Consider the following 20,928-nt stretch of genomic DNA (forward strand, 5'->3'; position numbering starts at 1 on the left):
TTTTTTTTAAATAATTTTTTTAGCATCCCTACCCGAAACTACTATATATATTTTGTTCGTTTTCAATCTCAGCCTTTAATTTCCTTTAAAAGAAATGAATGGACTAGATGCATCCGCGTCCTTTCCTCTTCTCAAGTCGTTTTTTTTTTTTTTTTTTTTTTTTTTTTTTTTTTATGGTTAAACTAAAACCCTACAGCATTAGTAGGGCGGGGTTTTGGTGTTGAGGGAAAAAAGTGGCATGTGGGCTGCAGCAACAAAACCATTCGTCCAATTCCAATTCCGCAGACACACTACTACTTCTCTCCTTCCGATTCTTCTGATGGCAAACCAAGCTTCACTCTCCTTCTCTTCGGGGTCTCCAGTTCACGCGCCTCTGAAGCGCGTGGGCACGCACAACGGAAGCTTCCACTGCGACGAGGCCCTTGGCTGCTTCATGATTCGCCTCACGAACAAATTCAACAGCGCCGAAATCGTTCGCTCCCGAGACCCTCAGGTTTTCGTTCTCCTTTTCAGTCTCACGTTTTTCCTTTTTTCGTTTGGGTGCCGAGAAATTGTGATTTGGAGAGGGACTGTTGGTTGATGAGAAAATGTCATTTTTCTTTATTGGGTTTGATTGCCGAAAAAATATGATGTTTTTTGGGATTTGGTTTCTGAGAAAATGTTTTTTTTTTGTTTGGTTAATGAGAAAAAAAGTTTTTTTTTTCTTTCTCGGGGCGTGCTGGAATTGGAAGCAAAATCACTATCTTTATCCAAATGAGATGAGTTAAATGTTTTCTTATCCCTAATAAATACTTACATTTTGCCTTTGTTTCATGATAAATTTATGCTTTTCGTAGAGCCCTATTAAAACAGTCTTTGAATTACCTAATTTTGTGTTTGCTCCTTAATGAATTTTGTTTTAGTCCGGACTAATTACAAATAAAAAATTTATGAGGGAGAACCAAAAAATTACAAAATTATGACTCAACTCAAAACAAAAAAGAAAATATTAGGAAGTAAAGGAACTAAGGAGCTTAATGTAGAGGCCCAATCGGCTCTGGATCCTCCCATAAAAATAAGTTCCCAGACTTATAAAGCTCCTCTTGTAGATTTCAGCAGGGACCCGAGTACCAGCATATGTAATCAGGATTTTCTGGAAAAACATATGGATTTAGTTAGTGATATGGGCCTCACTTATGGTCAGGAAACTCAAAAGGTTAGAGACCTGATGATCCAGTTGGAGCAGAGAGATAAAGCTGTGACAGTTGAGAGGGGTATCATGAAACATCACTCATGATTATCCTTTCATACAATTGCAGAGGGTTGGGAAGAGGGATCAAATGGAGTGCTATAAGGAGACTTAATCTAATTCACAAGATTGATCTTGTTTGTATTCAGGAAACAAAAAGAGAGATATTTGATAAATTCATCTGTCAGTCAATGTGGGGGGATTCCACTGTCTCTTGGGACAGTGTACCCTCTGTTCAGGCAGCTGGAGGTCTTCTATGTTTATGGAACAATTCAGTTTTCCAAGTGGAAAGGAGAATTAAAGGTCATAGCTTTCTTTTTTTAGACGGTATATGGGTTGCTGAAAACCAGAGACTTCACATAGTCAATGTGTATGCTCCTTGTGATCTCCCTGGGAAGAGAATTTTGTGGGAAGAATTAAGACAGTTGAAGGTGGCCAATCCAAATGGTGTTTGGTGCTTCCTTGGAGATTTTAATAGCATAAGGAGCCACGAGGAGCGTATTGGATCATCTCAAAGGGGGGCTGATAATTCTGACATTTCAGAATTTAATGACTGGATTTCAGATATGGATCTTCATGAAATCAGAGGTTTTGGTGGAAGCTTCACTTGGTTCAGGCCTAACGGTTCCGTCAAGAGCAGACTTGACATATTCCTAGTGTCAGATCAATGGCTAGCTATATGGCCTGACACATCCCAACATGTTCTTCACAGAGATTACTTTGACCATTGCCCGGTAATTTTGAAAACTAAACTGGTTGATTGGGGTCCTAAGCCCTTTAGGGTGCTGGACTTGTGGCTCAATCAAAAAGGATATCAAAAGCTGGTGCAGGAGTCTTGGTCTAAGGACCAGCAGGGTGGATGGGGGGCATTGTCCTTAAAAACAAGCTGAGAAATCTTAAAAATACCATCAAACAATGGAGTAAAGCTAATGCTGATATCAATGTTAATAGAATCCAGAGTTTGAGACAGAAGCTTAATGACTTGGAAACTACAGCTGGTGATAGAGCTTTATCTCAAGAGGAGGCCAAAGTCAAGATACTACTGCAACAAGAGCTGTGGGAGGCTTCAAATGCTTATGAATCCCTGCTGAGACAAAAATCTAGAGATAAATGGATTAAGGAAGGAGATAGTAATACAGCTTATTTTCACAAAGCTATAAATGTTAGAAGAAATTATAATGCTCTCCAGGGTTTTTTCATTGATGGGAATTGGGTTCAACAGCCAGATCGTATTAAGGATGAAGCTTTTAATTTCTTCCTTCATAGATTTTCTGAAGATAAGAGGTTCAGACCCACCCTTGATGGGGCTTTCTTCCAGTCCATTGATCAGAATCAAAGAGAGGGTCTCATTGCCCCTTTTTCTGATCAAGAGATTAAAGATGCTGTTTGGAGTTGTGGTGGAGATAAATGCCCGGGTCCCGATGGTTTTAATTTCAACTTTATTAAGGCTTTTTGGAAGATTCTGAGACCTGAATTCAGGAGATTTGTGGATGAGTTCCACTGCCATGGAAGCTTTCCTAGAGGCAGCAATGCTTCCTTCATGGCCCTTATCCCTAAATCAAATCATCCTCAATCCTTAAATGACTACAGGCCTATTTCTCTCATCAGCTGCATGTACAAAGTCATATCCAAGCTTTTGGCAAACAGGTTGAGGACTGTTATTTCGGGAATTGTTGATGAAAGGCAATCAGCCTTCATAAAGGATAGACATATCCTTCATGGAATTCTGATCCTTAATGAAGTGGTGGAGGAAGCTATGAAGACAAAGCAGCCAGTTATGGTCTTTAAAGTGGATTTTGAAAAGGCCTATGATACAGTATCTTGGTCTTTCTTGGACTACATGCTGTCAAGACTAGGCTTCTGTACTAAATGGAGACAATGGATTGCTGCCTGCCTTCAATCAGCATTTATTTCCATTTTAGTTAATGGTAGTCCGACTAAAGAATTCGCTCCTACTCGAGGTCTGAGACAAGGGGACCTTCTGGCCCCTTTGTTGTTTAACTTAGTGGGGGAAGGTCTCACTGGAATGATGAGACAGGCCATTGTGAAAAATCTGTACCGAAGCTACCTGGTTGGAAAACAAAAAGAGCCTATTAATATTCTCCAATATGCTGATGATACTGTCTTCATTGGTCAAGCTTCCTTGGAAAATGTTATTGTTTTGAAGGCAATGCTTAGAGGCTTTGAGATGGCCTCTGGTCTGAAAATCAACTATGCTAAGAGTCAATTCGGAATCTTTGGAGATTATGTTAATTGGGCTCAAGATGCTGCTCACTTTCTGAATTGTAGGCAGATGGGGATTCCCTTCCACTACTTGGGCATCCCCATTGGGGTTAGATCCTCAAATCAGGTGGTATGGGAGCCTTTGATCAGCAAATTTGAAGCTAAACTCACTAAATGGAACCAGAAAAGCTTATCTATGGCTGGCAGGGTCACTTTGATAAATTCTGTTTTGAATGCTTTACCAATCTACCTATTATCCTTCTTTAAGTAACCCCAAAGAATAGCTGATAGACTGGTTTCTCTGCAAAGGAATTTTATGTGGGGTGGGGGGCATGATCAAAAGAAGATCCCTTGGGTCAAATGGGATGAAGTTTGTCTCCACAAGAAGGAAAGCGGTTTGGGAATCAAAAATCTGATCAAATTTAATGCTGCTCTCATGGGAAGATGGATCTGGGAATTACATTCTAAGCAGAACCAGTTCTGGGTCAGGGTTATAAATTCAAAGTATGGGGGATGGCCAGCCTTGCAGAATGGTTGAGTTCATTGCTGGGACTCTCATTGGTGGAGAGACCTCAGGAAGCTATATCAGCACAATGACTTCAACATTATTCATCAAAATCTGGTTTGGAAGGCAGGTTGTGGGGATAAAATTCGATTTTGGAAAGACAATTGGCTGGGAGAGGGCTGCAGTCTGGATCATAAATACCCTCAGCTCTTCACCATTAGTAAGCAGCAGAATGATCTTATTTCAACCATGGGTAGCTTCCACCAGAATATTTGGAGATGGAATTTGAAGTGGAGGAGACACCTATTCGAACATGAGGAGGGAGTAGCTGTGGCTTTCATGGATGAGATTAGTGCTTATCCTATCCAGTGTCACTTGAAAGATACAGTTCTGTGGAAAGCTGAACCTACTGGATTATACTCTACTAGGTCAGCTTATAGACTCCTATCAAATCAGAATACATCTGTCTCAGATGGGAGGAACTTTCAGATTATTTGGAGTTTAAAAATTCCCCCAAAGGCTGTCATTTTCACTTGGAGGCTTATTAAGGATAGGCTCCCTACTAGAGTTAATCTTCAAAGAAGAAACGTGGGTCTGCAGGAATCTATTTGCCCTCTTTGCCATGAGGAGCAGGAGGAGGCAGGCCATCTTTTCTTTCACTGCACCCAAACTATTGCTCTATGGTGGGAAACCTTGAGATGGATTCAGGCTATTGGAGCTTTCCCTATTTCTCCAGCAAGTCATTTCAGGTTATTTTGTGAAGGTTTTGTTGTAGGGAGAAACCACAATAGATGGTGTGGGTGGTGGATTGCACTAACTTTTGCTATTTGGAAGCATAGGAACTTACTGATTTTTCAGGGTATTCCTTTTGTATCTTCCAAGGTGATGGATGATGCCTTATTCTTAGCCTGGTCCTGGTACAAAGCTAGGGATAAAGATTTTAATATTCCTTTTAACCATTGGTCTTCCAACCTTATGGAGGCCTTTGGTTAACTTGGGTCTTTAGCTGTTGGTGGGGTTTTGTGATGGGTTTATCCATGTTTTTTGGGAGGCTGGCAGCATAGCTGCTGTTGTATTTTTATTTAGTACTTCTGGTACTAATGTTTCATATTAATAATATTATATACTTTCTGCCTTCCAAAAAAAAAAATACAAAAATCAAATATTTATTAGAAATAAAAACCATATTTGAGCCTATCCAGATTCACTCTCTCTTGGAACACAGATTCAGATTCTTTGTCGAAGTTGGACTCTTTTTTTATTGACAAATGTTAGTTGTTAGTATTATTAGTTTTTGTAGCAGCAGATTTGAACCCGTGACCTCCCTCTTTTCTTCTCCCTTCACCATTAGACCAAACTTTTATCTCCTAGGACTCAAAGTCTAGCTTGGTGGGCTTTCGACGGAAGAAGGGCCAGTTGAGCTATCAACAAAACAATGAATACTTATTGGTGAAAAGATTATCTTTGAAAAATAATCACCTCTTAAACCATTTGATGCCATGAATGGTTCTAAAATTAAATTAAAATTTATGATAAATTAACTAATCTAACCACTGTCTTAATGAATTAGATAATTGTTTCTTATATATAAGAATAGAGGTAGTATTATGTGCGAATGCTTTTAATATTATGTTTGGATTACTTAAGAGTATATTTTAAATTTACTTGTAGTAATTTTTCTAATTAACATATTTTATTAATTTTAGACATAAGTATAGTGCGAGACACAGGTGTGGTTATGAGTACATAGGTATTCAACGGGTACGGAAATGGGGATTAAAGTTGCTACATGTGTGAGTCTGAAAATGAGTACTATAGGACTCTTACCCATTGTCGTCCCAAGAGTGGGGGACGGAACTTGTCCGTGTGACTCAGACTCGAAATGGGTTTCACGGATAGCTTGCTGTGTTTGGTTTAGAGAATGAAAATAGAAGATAAATTTTTGAATTAAAGTAGAGCAGTGTTGTTAAATTGTGGTTATGGCAACGCCATGGCGGAATGGCATCGCGGGTTTTTGGATAAACGCCACCAAATAGCGGTGGCGTTGCGGGTTTCATATGGCTGCCGTCATAGCCTTAACGGTCGTGGCGGAAGCCTGCTTTTCTTTTATTGAAATTTTTGCAATGGGTCGTGTTGAGCTGACTCGACCCAATCCTAACCCGATTTTTGCATGCAAAAGGGGATGAGCACCAGTGCGACGACAGCACCAGCACCACACACCAGCGCACCACGCACACGACGAACGAACGACGGCTGCGGCGGCAACGGCTACAGTTTGCGACGGCAATGTGGTTCTATTTTTTTTGTTGCTGTTGTTTTTTTTTCTGTTTGACACCCTTTTTTATTTTTGGTTCTGCTTTTTTTTTTTTTTTTCTGTTCAGCCCTCTTTTAAATGGCTGAACCTTCATCTAATGCTGCAACTGCATTATGTTTCTATCCTTTTGTTATTTTGAACTCTTGAATGAGTTTATTTGGTGTTTGTATTTGGCTATTGTGTGAACTCATGAAACTTTTTTAGTTTATTTGAATGTAATCCATTGTTTTTTTAATTTTTTATTTATATTTATTTTTTATCTATTGTTTTGTTAATATATATATATATATTATTTTTTTTTGTCCACCATGACGTCCGTCATTTTCCGCTACGCCATCCGCCATATTTTTGTGGCGGATTTTTGGCTTTCCACCATCCGCCATTAACAACATTGAAGTAGAGTGTACGGGGTGTGGGACCCACGCAATTTCTTCTTTATTTCTCTCCTCTCAACCAAACAAAACTATCATGTATTTTCTTTTTTTGTTGCTGAGAAAATGTGATTTTTAATTTTTTTTTTTTGTATAATGGTGCAACTAGGGTCGAACCTATGTTTTGTAATATGCAGTTTGATTCTTTTTCATGGGGGGTTTGGTTCATGAGAAAAAATTGGTTGATGATAAGTGTCTCTTTTTCTTTATTTGGTTGCTGTAATATTGTGTTTTTTATTTTTTATTTCTGGAAGTTTAATGAATTATCAGTGGTCTAGTGAGTTATTGATTTGTTTGGAAAGTTTTTTTATGCTAAAAAGTTGTCAAGGACCCAACAAAAAATGTAGACAGTAGCCACTTTTATGATTGTGTGTGTTTTAGTGTATGGTTCCTTAGAAAATGTGGACAAGGCTGATGCTTATCAAGTTGCTGGTGTATTGGTTTGTTTGTGGAATTTTCTTAATATTGAATTGTAGCTAGTGAAGCAAAAGTGAGGGAGGGGCACGGGAAATTTTGTAGGAGAGATGCGTTAAGTATTTATCTTGTTGCTAGTGTTGGTTTTTGGTTGTTGCCCTATGTGTTTTAGGTAGACTTTAGCAAATGAATGGAGTGGAAGTTTGTATCTAAATACCTGTTTGAAGTTTTTGTTTAACTTAAATTGTTGAACTCTAGGTGTTGGAGGATCTTGATGCTGTTCTTGATGTTGGGGGAGTGTATGACCCTGCTCGAGATCGGTATGATCATCATCAAAAAGGATTTGAAGAAGTTTTTGGGCATGGTTTCTCCACTAAATTGAGTAGTGCTGGTCTTGTTTATAAGGTAAAATTCTCTTCTAAACTACCTATTTTGGTTATGGGTTTTACCACTTCTTGTTTATGTCATTTATATGGTCGTGAATTCCTCTATTTCGGTACAATTGCCAAATGTTTGTGGATAATTTTATTCTAAATGTGAATATAACTTGATAATTAAATTTAACTTCTGCTTTCTGCCTGTAGCATTTTGGAAAGGAGATTATAGCCAAAGAACTTAAGGTAGATGAGGAACACCGAGATGTGCATTACATATATTTGGCTGTTTACAAGAGCTTCATGGAGGTAGTAATTTTTTTTTTCTTTTCTTCCTGTCTCCAACTATATTTTGTACGATCTTGCTTGTTTTAATTCTTTTTGATTCATTTTAATTTTTATGTTCTTCTGTTTAAGTAAAATCTGGGTTAAGGAGATTTAGGAGAGGTTCAGCCAGAAAGTGGATGATGAGAGTACCAAAGCATTCTGATAGATACCTTTTCACAGAATAGGAATTAGGAACTAATAGATGGGGAAAAATTATTGAACTGACCCATCCTCTATTAAGGAAAATCAAAAGTGCAGAGAAATAGGAAGCTTAGAACAGAAATCTCCAGGGATTTGAGAGCCTATTTGTAACACCCTAATCGAATCACACCAGAATGAGAGAGATCCACAGGCTGTGTAGGTATGAGATTGTACAGCTAAGGATGACTTAAATGAATTAATTGGTACTACTTATACCAACAAGATGTATCTACTTTTTAGTAGCTCATCATTTAAGAATTTTATAGTTAAATGTGTTTGGGCTTGGAGTAGTTATGAAATGAGTGACCTTCTAGAAAGTTTACCGGAAAGCGTGAGTGTGGACAAAATACGTTGAAAAGTCTCGTGTTGGTTTGTGGGATTAGTCATTGATCTTGAAAGTAAACAGAACTAATTTTTGAGGTCTCGGAAAAGGTTATCTACGGAGGGTTCTGACCGATGGAGGGTTCTAATTAACAAGGATGTTGAGTGAAATACCACTGCGTGAAGTGTCGTAGTGTAAGAGCCATCAAGAAATCAAAAAGTATGGATGTTACAAATGGTATCGAAGCAAACCTCTCTCCCAATGCACTGTGGTTCGAGGATGAACTAGGCAAAAACTGGTGGGCATGTAACACCGCAATCGAATCACACTAGAATGACAGAGATCCAAAGGTTGTGCAGGCATGAGACTGTACAACTGAGGATGACTTAAACGAATTAATTGGTACTACTTATACCAACAAGATAAATATATTTTTTGGTATTCCATCACTTAAGAACTCCATAGTTAAGCATGTTTGGCTTCCAATAGTTATGGAATGGGTGACCTTCTAGGAAGGTTTTCAAAAAGCGTGTGAGTGAGGACAAAACATGCTAAAAAGTTTCGTGTTGGTTTGTGGGGTCAGCCATTGATCCTAGAAGCAGGTAGAACTGATTTTTGAGATCTCAAAAAGGACTACCTACAAAAGATTTTGACTGGTGGTCCAATGTCTGGCAACTTCTAGGGCTCTTGCTACAAGTTTCCTAGAATAGTCTTTCCAAATAATTGGTCTGTGGGTGGTCCAATGTCTTGTCAACTTCTAGGGCTCCTGCTACAAGTTTTTTGTTTCTTTGGTGCAGAGGTATATGTCTGGCTATTGTGCATTCATACTGTGGATTAGTCCTTCGCTATTTGATATTCATTGCTAAATGGCTTGGTTGAAAGAAAACTCTGGTTGTCTTGTGTTGGGACACTCAACTATGAATCACATGTTCTTGGGTAAATTTGATAAATGCCTGCCGAATGACTTATGTGATTAATGGTGCATTTGGGGTTTACTTTATAAAGTGAAGCAAAACATGTTTCTAACCGTATAAGTTCATGATAATAGTATTTTTGTTTAATTGTACCAGGCAATTGATGCTATAGACAATGGAATCAATCGGTATGATACAGACCAACCTCCAAGATATGTGAATAATACTCATTTATCCTCAAGAGTAGGAAGGCTAAATTTAGATTGGACAGATCCTGATCAGTCACCTGAGAAAGAAAATGAGGCCTTTCAACGTGCAATGGCTCTTGCTGGCAGTGAGTTTCTGGATGTAAGTCTTCACTCGTGTACTTTCTTTTTGAACTTTAGCATGAATGTGGTTTTTAAATTTTTTTCTTCCCTGCTTTACGTTTTGCTTTGTTGTCTGATATTGCTCCCTTCTCATTTACAGAGTGTTCGATTTCATGTCAATTCATGGTTACCAGCAAGGTCAATTGTAATGGAGACCCTAGAGGCTAGACATACTGTTGATCCTAGTGGAGAAATTCTAGTTTTGACTAAATTGTGTCCTGTGAGTTGAAAATTCTCGTCTTTCCTCCTTGAACATTTTTTATAATATTTGAATTTGATTCTGTTAGGAGGGAGAAAACAAACCAGCAAAAGCACCACTGAGGGCACAAACCAACGAACCAAAAGCAGAATCATCAAGCACCTGGTGGATTAATCTGTTAGAGGATGCTGAGCTGTCAAGAGGATATTGGTTCATAGAAAATATGCTGTCGGCATGTTGCTTCCCATCGTGCAGCACTGCATTGTCGCCATTTCCATTTTTCTATTATTTTCTTTTTGCATTCTAGAACCTTTTGTTTCCTTAGCAGCACCCTTGGCTAGTGCCTCTATATAAGGGATGCTTAGTATGTTATAGAAAACAGAAAATAATAGAATCCTTTTCCTCTCTTCATCCTTTCTTTGGGAGGTTCCTAGTCCTTGAATTCTAGGATTATCCTTGTTGTTCATAACAATTTGGTGCTTTCATTGAGCATCAATGGCTGACACTGTTATGGACTGCATCAAAGCGGCCATCGTGGAACTCATCTCTAGTCAACTCAAATTCACCGCTGCCGTAGACACCATGGCCACCAAACTGGACGACCTTCTTCAGCAGCTGGCCCTTCACAATGCCACTCAACACTTCCCATCTTCTTCCTCCGAGCAGTCACCACCACCGCTGCCGCTTTCCATGCCGACTTCGCCTCCATGCTCCACACCCATGCAACCAAGTGCCTCATCATTACCGGCCCCGCTTCCCATGCCAATTGCGCCTCCATGTCTTGCACCCGTGCAACCATTACCTGCACCTTGCCGGCTCCGCTTCCTATGCCTGCTCCTCATCTTCCCAATCTCAGTCATTCACGCCGCCATTTCCTTCGACAACCTCTTCAGCACTATTCTTCGTTGTGGCCATGCAACAGCTCCTCATGACAAGCCTTGGGAAAATAGAGACATGGCGCTGTTTGGAACTAAGTCCTATGGGACTGCCATGGTCGCACACAAGTGCCAACCAACTGCCTTTGCACTATGGACAGCTACTAAACCAGGTGCATTTCGCCGGAACAGACCTTGGGATCCCGGTATTACTTTTGGAAGCCATGGTTTGAAGCCCCAACACCTTGAGGATAAGGTGTTTTTGATGGGTCTGGAATGTTAGGAGGGAGAAAACAAACCAGCAAAAGCACCATTGAGGGGCACAAACCAACAAACCAAAAGCAGAATCATTGTTAGAGGGTGCTGAGCTGTCAGGAGGAGATTGGTTCGTAGGGAATATGCTGTCGGCATGTTACTTCCCATTGTGCAGCACTGCATTGTCGCCATTTCCATTTTTCTGTTATTTTCTTTTTCGCATTCTAGCACCTTTTGTTTCCTTAGCAGCACCCTTGGCTAGTGCCTCTATATAAGGGATGCTTAGTATGTAATAGAAAACACAAAAAATAATAGAATCCTTTTCCTCTCTTCATCCTTTCTTTGGGAGATCCCTAGTCCTTGAATTCTAGGATTATCCTTGCTGTTCATAATAGATTCATTCAACTTATTTCTATTCAACTGTCACATATTAAGCAATCATGTTTTGAAGCTTGAACATATATGTTGACAACAATCTTGAACATACTGAAAAATATGCTAGGGCATTTTTCATACAAATTTTCATTCTAACATTAACTAATGTGCCTTGATGACTTGTTGGTCATGGGTTCGAATCCGGAAACAGCCTCTTTGCATATGCAAGGGTAAGGCTGCGTACAATATCCCTCCCCCATACCTTCGCATAGCGAAGAGCCTCTGGGCAATGGGATACAAAGTTTTTTATTAACTAATGTGCAATTCACAAACAAAATTTCTTGTTCTATTTATTTAATAAGTTAATCATTAAATGTGTATTTAGATTAACATCTTCAATCAAGACTTTAACATTTCTTATATCGTTGTCATACAAATTTTCATGCTAACATTTGAAGTGGATATAATTAGTTGAAACAGGATATCTGTTAGGCCCCAGATAAGAGAATATGGTGTATTATTGAATTGGGAGTCCTAGCAAGGTCCTATAAAGCCTAGAAATTGAGAACAAGGTATAAAGAGGAATTCCTCCGGATGAGTGAATTGTATAGCCTTCACTCTCCTGAACTAATCCACAAAATGATCAAAACTGACTACCCTCCTTTCTGTTACACTCTTTTATTTGCCTCTCAACTACTTTCCCCCTAAAAGTCTTTCTCCCTATCTAACTAATTCCCTTCTCAGCCTATGCTGTTTCAGAATTATTTACAACTGGGCCTAAATTATGGCACATACCCCTGTCATGCCTATTTCTTCTTGTATAAACCTGCCCAAACCTGTGGTTCCTAACAATATCGTAATCTTTTTATTAAATAAGTTTTACTTATGAGCTGGTGATTTTTAGTTCCTGCGGCTGGCCGCACTTGTTTTCTACTCCTTAGCAGAGTTCTATGACTTTAATCCAGCATTGTGTCATTTTTACCCCCAACAACACTAGTGTTGGGAGCAAAACAAATTCCTGGTAGTGTGATCTTAGCAGTTGTGTAACAGCTGTGTTAGTATGATGAGCTGATTTTTTTATTTTTTTTTGCGTATTTTCCTGTTAAAATTAATATTGTAGGTAGTAAAAATAACTGTTGAATATCCTTGTAGTTTAGCCATTTGTAGTAACTTAGTTGGTAGCTTTTTTCAGAGGGCAACAGTGCATTGTCACTGTCATAGCCTCTCTCTCTCTCTTCTCTCCCTATCTTTTGTACTCTATATATATGTATTATTTTGAATTCAATAAAGTAAGGAAAAAGGCTCCCTTCTGGTCTCCTTCAACTTGGCATCAGAGCAGGTTGCCGTCGTCCGCCGCCGCGCCGTCCGCCGTTCGCCACCACCGGCCGCCGCCAACTCCGGTGGTTTTCTCCGGCGAGACCAGGGTTCGGATCGCCTCGAAAAGCGCGATCCACCCCTGGAACTCGCGCCGCCGTAGGCCGCCGCACGCGCCCACACGCGCCTCCTTTCCTCCGCGCGATTTCCGGCGCGTGCTGCTCACGCGCCGCCGTACCGGCGTCGGGAGCTGTCCCTTCCGGTCCCGGCAGCCTCGCCGTCACCTCCTGGACCTGTTTCAGGCTTCAAATCCCGCTTCCGGCAAGTCGTTTGGTCAGCCCTTGTGTGTTTGCCTCTCGTGTGTTAGGGTTTGCTGTTTTTCCTCTTAAATGGCCTCCTCTGGACCTGTTTTTTCCTTTTCCGGGACCCCAACCATCACCACTGCCAAGCTGAACTGGAAAAACTATCCTTCATGGTCTGCTTCCGTGGAGTTGTGGTTCCTTGGTCAAGGACACCATGACCACTTGGAGAAAACTTTCGATTTTTTTTCAGATGATAAAAGAGCTGAATGGGAGAAGCTTGACTATCAATTATGTGCCGTGTTATGGCAATCAGTTGAGCCGGATATCTTGGAGATTCTCCGATCTTTTAAATCATGCCGTTCTTTTTGGAAGAAAGCCCAGGAAATCTTTGCCAATGATATCCAAAGCTTGTTTGATGCAACTATGAAAGTTACAGCCCTCAAGCAAACCGGTCATGACATGATCGCTCATGTGGGTAAGGCTCGGGCTGCCGTGGAAGAACTAAGAAAGTTCCTTGTAGCTGATTCATTGGAGGAAGTGAATAGGAAACTTGACAAGTTCTACATGGTTCTTATTTTGAGGAGCTTACATTCAGACTTCGATCATGTGCGTGATCAAGTGCTTGCTGGGGACCAAATTCCATCAATGGATTCTCTCATCACCAGACTTCTCCGTGTGCCTCATTTACTGAAGGATGAGAATCCTACTGATGGAGTGGAGACGTCAGCCATGGTTGCATCTAGAGGGAGAGGAAGCGGCCGCAATAGTCGAGGAGGTCGCAGTGGAAGGGGTGGACGTCCTCATTGCACCTATTGCAAGAGGATAGGTCACACCCAAGAGACTTGCTATTCATTACATGGGTTTCCCGACAAGGTCGCACAGGTTTCTAAATCAGAGAAAGCAAAGTCCAGATTCTCTGATGAGGAGTATCAGGAGTACTTGAAGCTCAAATCAGAGAAGCCCAGCAACCAAGCTCAACCCTCGTCTGTACCATGTTTTTCAACAGCGTGTATCTCTCAATCCATTGAGGGTCACAGCCCTTGGATTCTCGACTCAGGTGCCTCTGATCATATTTCTGGTAATAAGTCCTCCTTCTCATCCTTTTCTCTTCCAAAAATTCCTCACCTCGTTACTGTAGCTAATGGCTCCAAGGTAGCCTCTCAAGGAAGTGGTCAAGTTTCATTGTCTCCCTCTTTGAAATTAAATTCTGTTTTATTTCTTCCTCAGTGTCCCTATAATCTAATCTCATTAAGTCAATTAACTCGTTCGTTAAATTGTTCAGTAACCTTTACTGCCAATTCTTTTGTTATTCAGGAACATGGGACGGGGCGACTGATTGGAGAAGGACATGAATCACGAGGGCTTTATTACTTGGAATCCAGTCCACCTGGATCTTGTTTTGCTATCTCGAGACCCAAACTTTTGCATGATCGTCTGGGTCACCCAAGTTTATCAAAATTGAAGATTATGGTTCCTGGTCTTAAGAATCTTCGAGTCTTAGATTGTGAGTCTTGTCAACTAGGAAAACATGTCAGGTCGTCATTTCCTCAAACTGTACAAAGATGTGACTCGGCTTTTTCTACCATTCATTCTGATATTTGGGGACCAAGTCACGTCACATCTTTTGGTTTTCGATATTTTGTAACCTTTATTGATGAATTCTCCAGATGTACTTGGGTTTATTTAATGAAAGACAGATCTGAACTTTTGCCTATATTCGTGTCATTCTACAATGAGATTGAGAATCAATTTGGAAAAACAATTAAAATTTTCAGAAGTGATAATGCTAAAGAGTACTTCTCGCATGATCTTTCTTCTTTTTTGTCTTCCAAAGGTATTATACATCAGTCCACATGTCCACACACACCACAACAAAATGGTATAGCAGAAAGGAAGAATCGACATCTTCTTGAAACTGCTCGTTCCCTAATGCTAAATTCGAATGTTCCTACACATCATTGGGGAGACGCGGTGCTTACTGCTTGTTTCCTAATCAATAGGATGCCCTCTTCTTCCCTTGAAAATCAAATCCCTCACTCAATTGTCTTTCCTCATGATCCACTTTTTCATGTCTCTCCTAAAGTGTTTGGTTGTACCTGCTTTGTTCATGATTTGTCTCCTGGTTTAGACAAGCTTTCTGCAAGGTCAGTCAAATGTGTCTTTTTGGGTTATTCTCGTCTTCAAAAAGGTTACAAATGCTACTCTCCCACCATGAGACGGTACTATATGTCGGCAGATGTCACCTTTTTTGAAGACACACCCTTCTTCTCTTCCTCTATGGACTACTCTTCGTCTCTCCAGGAGGTTCTTCCTATCTCTTCTCCTTGTCCTCTAGATAATTCAGACCATAATGTCAGTGTTGTCCCATCTCCCTCACCAACTTCACCTAACGTTATCTCTCCACCTCTAGTTATCGATCAACCCAGGACAAGGCAAATTGGATCTCCAGTACCTGAAGCCTCTCCTAGTGATTCTCGTTCTTTTTCAGCCAGTCCTCCACTCATGGATCCTTCCTCTTCTCCTACTCATTCTGACTCACATTGGCCCATTGCCATCAGGAAAGGTACTCGTTCTACTCGTAATCCTCATCCTATTTATAATTTCTTAAGTTATCACCGTTTGTCTCCTTCATATAGTTCTTTTGTTTTCTCCTTATCTTCCCTCACTGTTCCTTCCACTATTCGTGAGGCACTTGATCATCCTGGCTGGAGACAAGCTATGGTTGATGAAATGCAGGCTCTTGAAAATAATGGTACTTGGGAGCTTGTCCCTCTCCCTCCTGGTAAGACGACTGTAGGTTGCAGATGGGTTTACACTGTTAAAGTTGGGCCCAATGGTAAGGTTGATCGGCTTAAGGCTCGCTTGGTCGCTAAGGGCTACACACAGGTATATGACATTGATTACTGTGATACTTTCTCTCCTGTAGCCAAGCTCACCACTGTTCGTTTGTTCCTTGCTATGGCGGCTATTCGTCACTGGCCCCTTCATCAGCTTGATATTAAGAATGCCTTCCTCCACGGTGATCTTGAGGAGGATATTTATATGGAGCAACCTCCTGGGTTTGTTGCTCAGGGGGAGTATGGCCTTGTGTGTAAGCTTCGTCGGTCTCTTTATGGGTTGAAACAATCTCCTCGAGCATGGTTTGGTAAATTTAGTCATGTTGTTCAAATGTTTGGACTAAAACGAAGTGAAGCTGATCACTCTGTATTTTATTATCATACATCTCCTGGAAAATGTGTCTATCTAATGGTCTATGTTGATGATATAGTGATTACAAGGAACGATACTACTAAGATTGTCCAGCTGAAGGAGCACTTATTCAGTCATTTCCAGACCAAAGATCAGGGATCTTTGAAGTATTTCCTTGGTATTGAAGTGGCTCAATCAGGAGATGGTATTGTGATCTCTCAGAGGAAGTATGCTCTTGATATTTTAGAAGAAACAGGTATGCAAAACTGTAGACCTGTTGAAAGCCCTATGGATCCTAATCTAAAGCTCATGGCAGATCAAAGTGAAGCTTATCCTGACCCCGAGAGATATAGGAGGCTTGTGGGAAAACTCATTTACCTTACTATCACTAGACCTGATATCTCCTTTGCTGTGGGAGTGGTTAGCCAATTTATGCAGAATCCTCATTTGGACCATTGGAATGCTGTCATGCGTATTCTGAGGTATGTTAAGAGAGCTCCTGGACAAGGGTTGTTGTATGAAGACAAGGGTAGTACGCAACTATCAGGATATTGTGATGCTGATTGGGCTGGATGTCCCATGGATAGGAGATCTACATCAGGTTATTGTGTCTTCATTGGAGGAAATCTTATCTCTTGGAAAAGCAAGAAACAGACTGTTGTCGCTCGGTCCAGTGCAGAAGCTGAGTATCGATCTATGGCTATGGTTACGTGTGAGCTCATGTGGATCAAACAATTTCTTCAAGAATTGAGGTTTTGTGAAGAGTTGCAAATGAAGTTGTATTGTGATAATCAGGCTGCTCTTCATATTGCCTCAAACCCAGTCTTTCATGAGAGGACCAAGCATATAGAGATTGATTGTCATTTCATTCGAGAGAAGCTTCTGTCCAAGGAGATTGTCACTGAGTTCATTGGTTCTAATGATCAGCCAGCGGATATTTTGACTAAGTCCTTAAGAGGACCCAGAATTCAGACTATATGTAACAAGCTTGGTGCATATGATCTATATGCTCCAGCTTGAGGGGGAGTGTTGAATATCCTTGTAGTTTAGCCATTTGTAGTAACTTAGTTGGTAGCTTTTTTCAGAGGGCAACAGTGCATTGTCACTGTCATAGCCTCTCTCTCTCTCTTCTCTCCCTATCTTTTGTACTCTATATATATGTACTATTTTGAATTCAATAAAGTAAGGAAAAAGGCTCCCTTCTGGTCTCCTTCAACTATAACCATCAGCAGGCTGCTGTTATGGCCTAGAATGGTCATCTCTGGGCCAATGTTCAGTTATACAGGACGTGTCTTCTGAAAAATTTCATCCTTATACTCAATTCCTCTATTTATTTATTCTCTCTGGGTATTAGCTGCATGGTACTATTAGCGTAGTATTGTTTAAAAATATTAACCTGGTTTTGTTTTCCGCAGTGGAAGCTTCACTTATTTGAGCTTGAGGGAGAGTTGAAAAATGACCCTTCTGTCAAATATGTTCTGTATCAGGTATGCATTTATTTTCATTTTTTCTAGGCTCCATTCTATGCTTCTAGTCCTCAAAGAGACTCACTAAAAATTTCAGACGATTGTCTGCCTTTTAGAATGACATGTAAATTAAGTTATGCTTTTATTTGCTTTGTTTTGGTACAATAGAGCTCATAATCTCATCTCATGTCATTAACCTACTTGGTTGGCAGCAGAATTTCAGCAAGAAGTTCAGAATAATTAAAAAATGGGATACGTTTAAACCTTATGTTTGGGTCCATCTGAAGGACTATCTTGTTCTAAACTCAAGCCCGGATTTTGAGACATTACTGCAAGCTAAGTTAGCTAACAACTTGTCTAAAACTAGTTCAGTAATAAAAATTTAAAATGGATAGAAATAATTAGTTATCAGGGTAATGCTGTCATTTTAGGCTGCATGGTTCTGGGTACAGTGCTAGGCACCTTTACACAGAACGCAGCATTTTTCAAAAAGTATTAGGATTGGGATAGGGCATAATTATCAGTTAGGTGCAATAGCAGCAGAGCCTGAAAACATTAAGGATGATCTGCTTATAAAACTAACTCACCCCCTTACATGTCATTTCTCTCCCTCCCTTGCCAACTAAGCCTCTCCATTTTTCTTAAAATGTTTCCTGTAGTAAATCTGCCAAACCTTGTGCTATTTTCTCTATTTAGTACCAACTTGTCCAATTCTTCCTCATGGTCCCTATCAATACTGCCCCCTATAGAATCAACCTTGTCCTCAAGGCTGAATTATGAAGGCATCATCTTCCCAAGTCACATCCTCAATCAGACTGCCCGTCCACTTGGTCAAACTCTACTTCACTGAAGTCCCTTCCCTTGTGATAGTGGTCTGGCCTAAAACTGATATGCAGAACCAGTTTGGACCTCCAACTCTTGTGGCAGCTAACACCCACCTTATTATCAAGACTGTAACCTATAGTCCTATACTCTAACAACCCTGCACCTGAAAATCTCCAATGGCCCTTTTAATTGGAAAATTAGATGAATCCTTGACTCCGGAGAGAAACTGCATCGACGGCGCGTTTAGGGTTCATTGTTCTGAAAGAGGAAACCAGGTCAGGTGCGGATTGTGGATTCATGTCAGGTACTTCATATTTGTTTTGGGCTTGCAGTCCACAAGGTTTTTAGCTTTGTTAAAAGTTAAAACATACGTGCAGTAGTCACATGGGTTTATAAAAGATTACTCTATTGGTTTTTAAAACATCAGAGTCAAATTTTTTGTTTTTACTCTACTTTTTTTACTTTTTACTTATGGACTTGGGCTTTCTTCTAATAGGCCTAGCAGTAGCATTTTGACTTCTACTTCACATAAGTTTTCAGTTTTCTAGACCATTCTAGAACCTCTTAGCATTTTCTCTGATTCTTAGTCACCACGTAAATCCTTCCCCTACCAAAACTTTCCAGCCTTCTTCGTCCAGTGCCTCTTTTTTTACAGGTAATTACTTTTTTTTTTTCTTTTTGTTTAATACTCCCCTTTCTTCATCCATGTCATCTGTCTTATACCCGACCTTATTATTCTGCTTTTTTATACATATTTAATTGTTATATATATTCTATTTCAATCGCCATGCGGCTCCCGCTATATTCTATAGTGGATTTTCTGCTTTTTGCTATTTTCTGCGATCCGCTATTGACAACACTGTAGTATAGCCAACCTACATTTTTTATCAGAAGTAATACGCTGCTGTAAGAAGTATTTTAAGCTGCGATGATCATCAATATACACTACAAATGGTTTGTCCAGCAAATAGTGTCGCGAATGCTGAATTGACCAAAGCAAATAGTTCCTTTTCATAAATGGACTTGGCAAGGTTCCCTTCTGATAGAGCCTTGTGGTAATATGCAATTGGTTGTCTTTTTTGCATCAAAACCATGCCAATACCTCTCCCTGCGGCATCGCACTCCACTCCATTTTATAACAATTTCCTTGATAGGCTATCTGTAAGTGGCATTAAAAATCCTTACTAAAGGCTTGTGGACCTAGCCTTGGAAAATATTGGAATGTTGTTCCATGTTCCTCAGTGCTTAAATGTTCCTTGCTATCCGAATATATGGGAGAGGGTCATTATACGTAGCCTTACCCTTGTATATGCAAAGAGGTTGTTTCCAGATTTGAACTCATGACCAACTGGTCATCAAGATGCAACTTTACCATTGTGGCAGGATGTTATTCCATCTAAAGTGGGTCAAACTTAGTTTTTGTTCAACTGTGTAAACCTGTAATAAGGCCTTCCATGTAGCTTATTTGGGCTAAGAGGTTTGGACATACTTAAAATACCAATTTCTAATTATGTTGGATTTTTATTATTGAGGTTCTGCTAAATTTTGACTGGAAAAATGTTCTGATAAAACACTCGAGTCCCTATATCACCATGACCAGTACTGGCTAACTGCCATAGTAAGGTTGTTTGATCAATATATCTCTGGTCTAGGTCTTCTTAACTGATTTCTCTAAATCACCTTATTGTTATTTACAGGATGAAAGAAGCAAACAATGGCGAGTGCAGGCAGTTGCAGTATCTCCTGACAGTTTTCAGAGCCGAAAGGCTCTACCCTCACAGTGGCAAGGGTTAAGGGATGAAGAATTGTCGAAGGAGTCTGGCATTCCAGGATGTGTTTTTGTGCATATGAGCGGATTTATTGGTGGAAACAAAAACTTTGACGGTGCCTTGGCCATGGCGAAGGCTGCTTTGACAATGTAGACGAGGATCATATGAACCAAGGGCTATCGTTTTTGCACGCTCATTCACTGTACAGTTTACTGATTACATTGAAAAATCAAATGGAGACTGGGAACAGTGGTTTAAAGATAGTTCTATATCAAGTTCTTTAACTCATTTCCTGACAGGGGAGTCTATCTTATCCAAATTTTCTTTCAATAGTTTAACCGTGTATAAGTTAATGAATTTGTTGTGTCTATTATGTTGTTATCATTGATCTTATTGTTATAACCATCTGTTTATAACAATGAACTTCTTGTGTCTATTTGGTTCACTTGAGAATTAGAACTTCAGAAAAAATGACAAATCATTTCTAAAGGTCTTCTATCCAGTTTGTCATTCTTTCCCGTCTTACTTTTTGTCAATTTAGCTACTAGTTTCCTTGGCTATAAGTTATAACAATATGTCTAGTAGCACCACCCCTACCCCAAGCCTAACCAAACTACTTTAGTTGTGATTGAATCTTTTGGAAACCATTTCAGGTATGCAAATACGGGAACTGAATTATTTGGTATGTCTTGAATTCATTTTAACCCTGCTCCTCCTTACCTGAGCTACTTTACTGAT

The 20,928-nt window shown here is 40.0% G+C and overlaps 2 protein-coding genes across 3 annotated transcripts; both read left to right on the top strand.

Moving 5' to 3' along the window:
* Nucleotides 1–186: 186 nt before the first annotated feature.
* LOC100795829 (UPF0160 protein MYG1, mitochondrial-like) lies at nucleotides 187–20,691 on the top strand. 2 transcript variants are annotated; one of them, NM_001365107.1, is given in 7 exon segments: nucleotides 217–493; nucleotides 7,374–7,520; nucleotides 7,700–7,798; nucleotides 9,410–9,601; nucleotides 9,722–9,841; nucleotides 17,546–17,617; nucleotides 20,119–20,691. In NM_001365107.1, coding segments are annotated over 7 exon segments (1,110 nt in total). In that variant the 5' UTR covers nucleotides 217–238; the 3' UTR covers nucleotides 20,344–20,691.
* LOC106798053 (uncharacterized) lies at nucleotides 10,316–11,284 on the top strand. The gene has a single exon (XM_014773596.3). It carries the CDS (start codon nucleotides 10,316–10,318, stop codon nucleotides 10,976–10,978), a length of 663 nt encoding a protein of 220 aa, XP_014629082.1. The 3' UTR covers nucleotides 10,979–11,284.
* Nucleotides 20,692–20,928: the final 237 nt, after the last annotated feature.

The sequence above is a fragment of the Glycine max genome, chromosome 3 (assembly GCF_000004515.6).
Source record: "Glycine max cultivar Williams 82 chromosome 3, Glycine_max_v4.0, whole genome shotgun sequence".
NCBI lineage: Eukaryota > Viridiplantae > Streptophyta > Magnoliopsida > Fabales > Fabaceae > Glycine > Glycine max.

Bases quoted from the DNA above. Each gene is read 5' to 3' on its own strand.
- LOC100795829 (XM_041013805.1), top strand. From the start codon at position 239: ATGTGGGCTGCAGCAACAAAACCATTCGTCCAATTCCAATTCCGCAGA. The intron at 7,799-9,409 runs GTAGTAATTTTT...TAATTGTACCAG, and splicing joins TTTACAAGAGCTTCATGGAG to GCAATTGATGCTATAGACAA. The intron at 9,602-9,721 runs GTAAGTCTTCAC...TCTCATTTACAG, and splicing joins CTGGCAGTGAGTTTCTGGAT to AGTGTTCGATTTCATGTCAA.
- LOC106798053 (XM_014773596.3), top strand. From the start codon at position 10,316: ATGGCTGACACTGTTATGGACTGCATCAAAGCGGCCATCGTGGAACTC.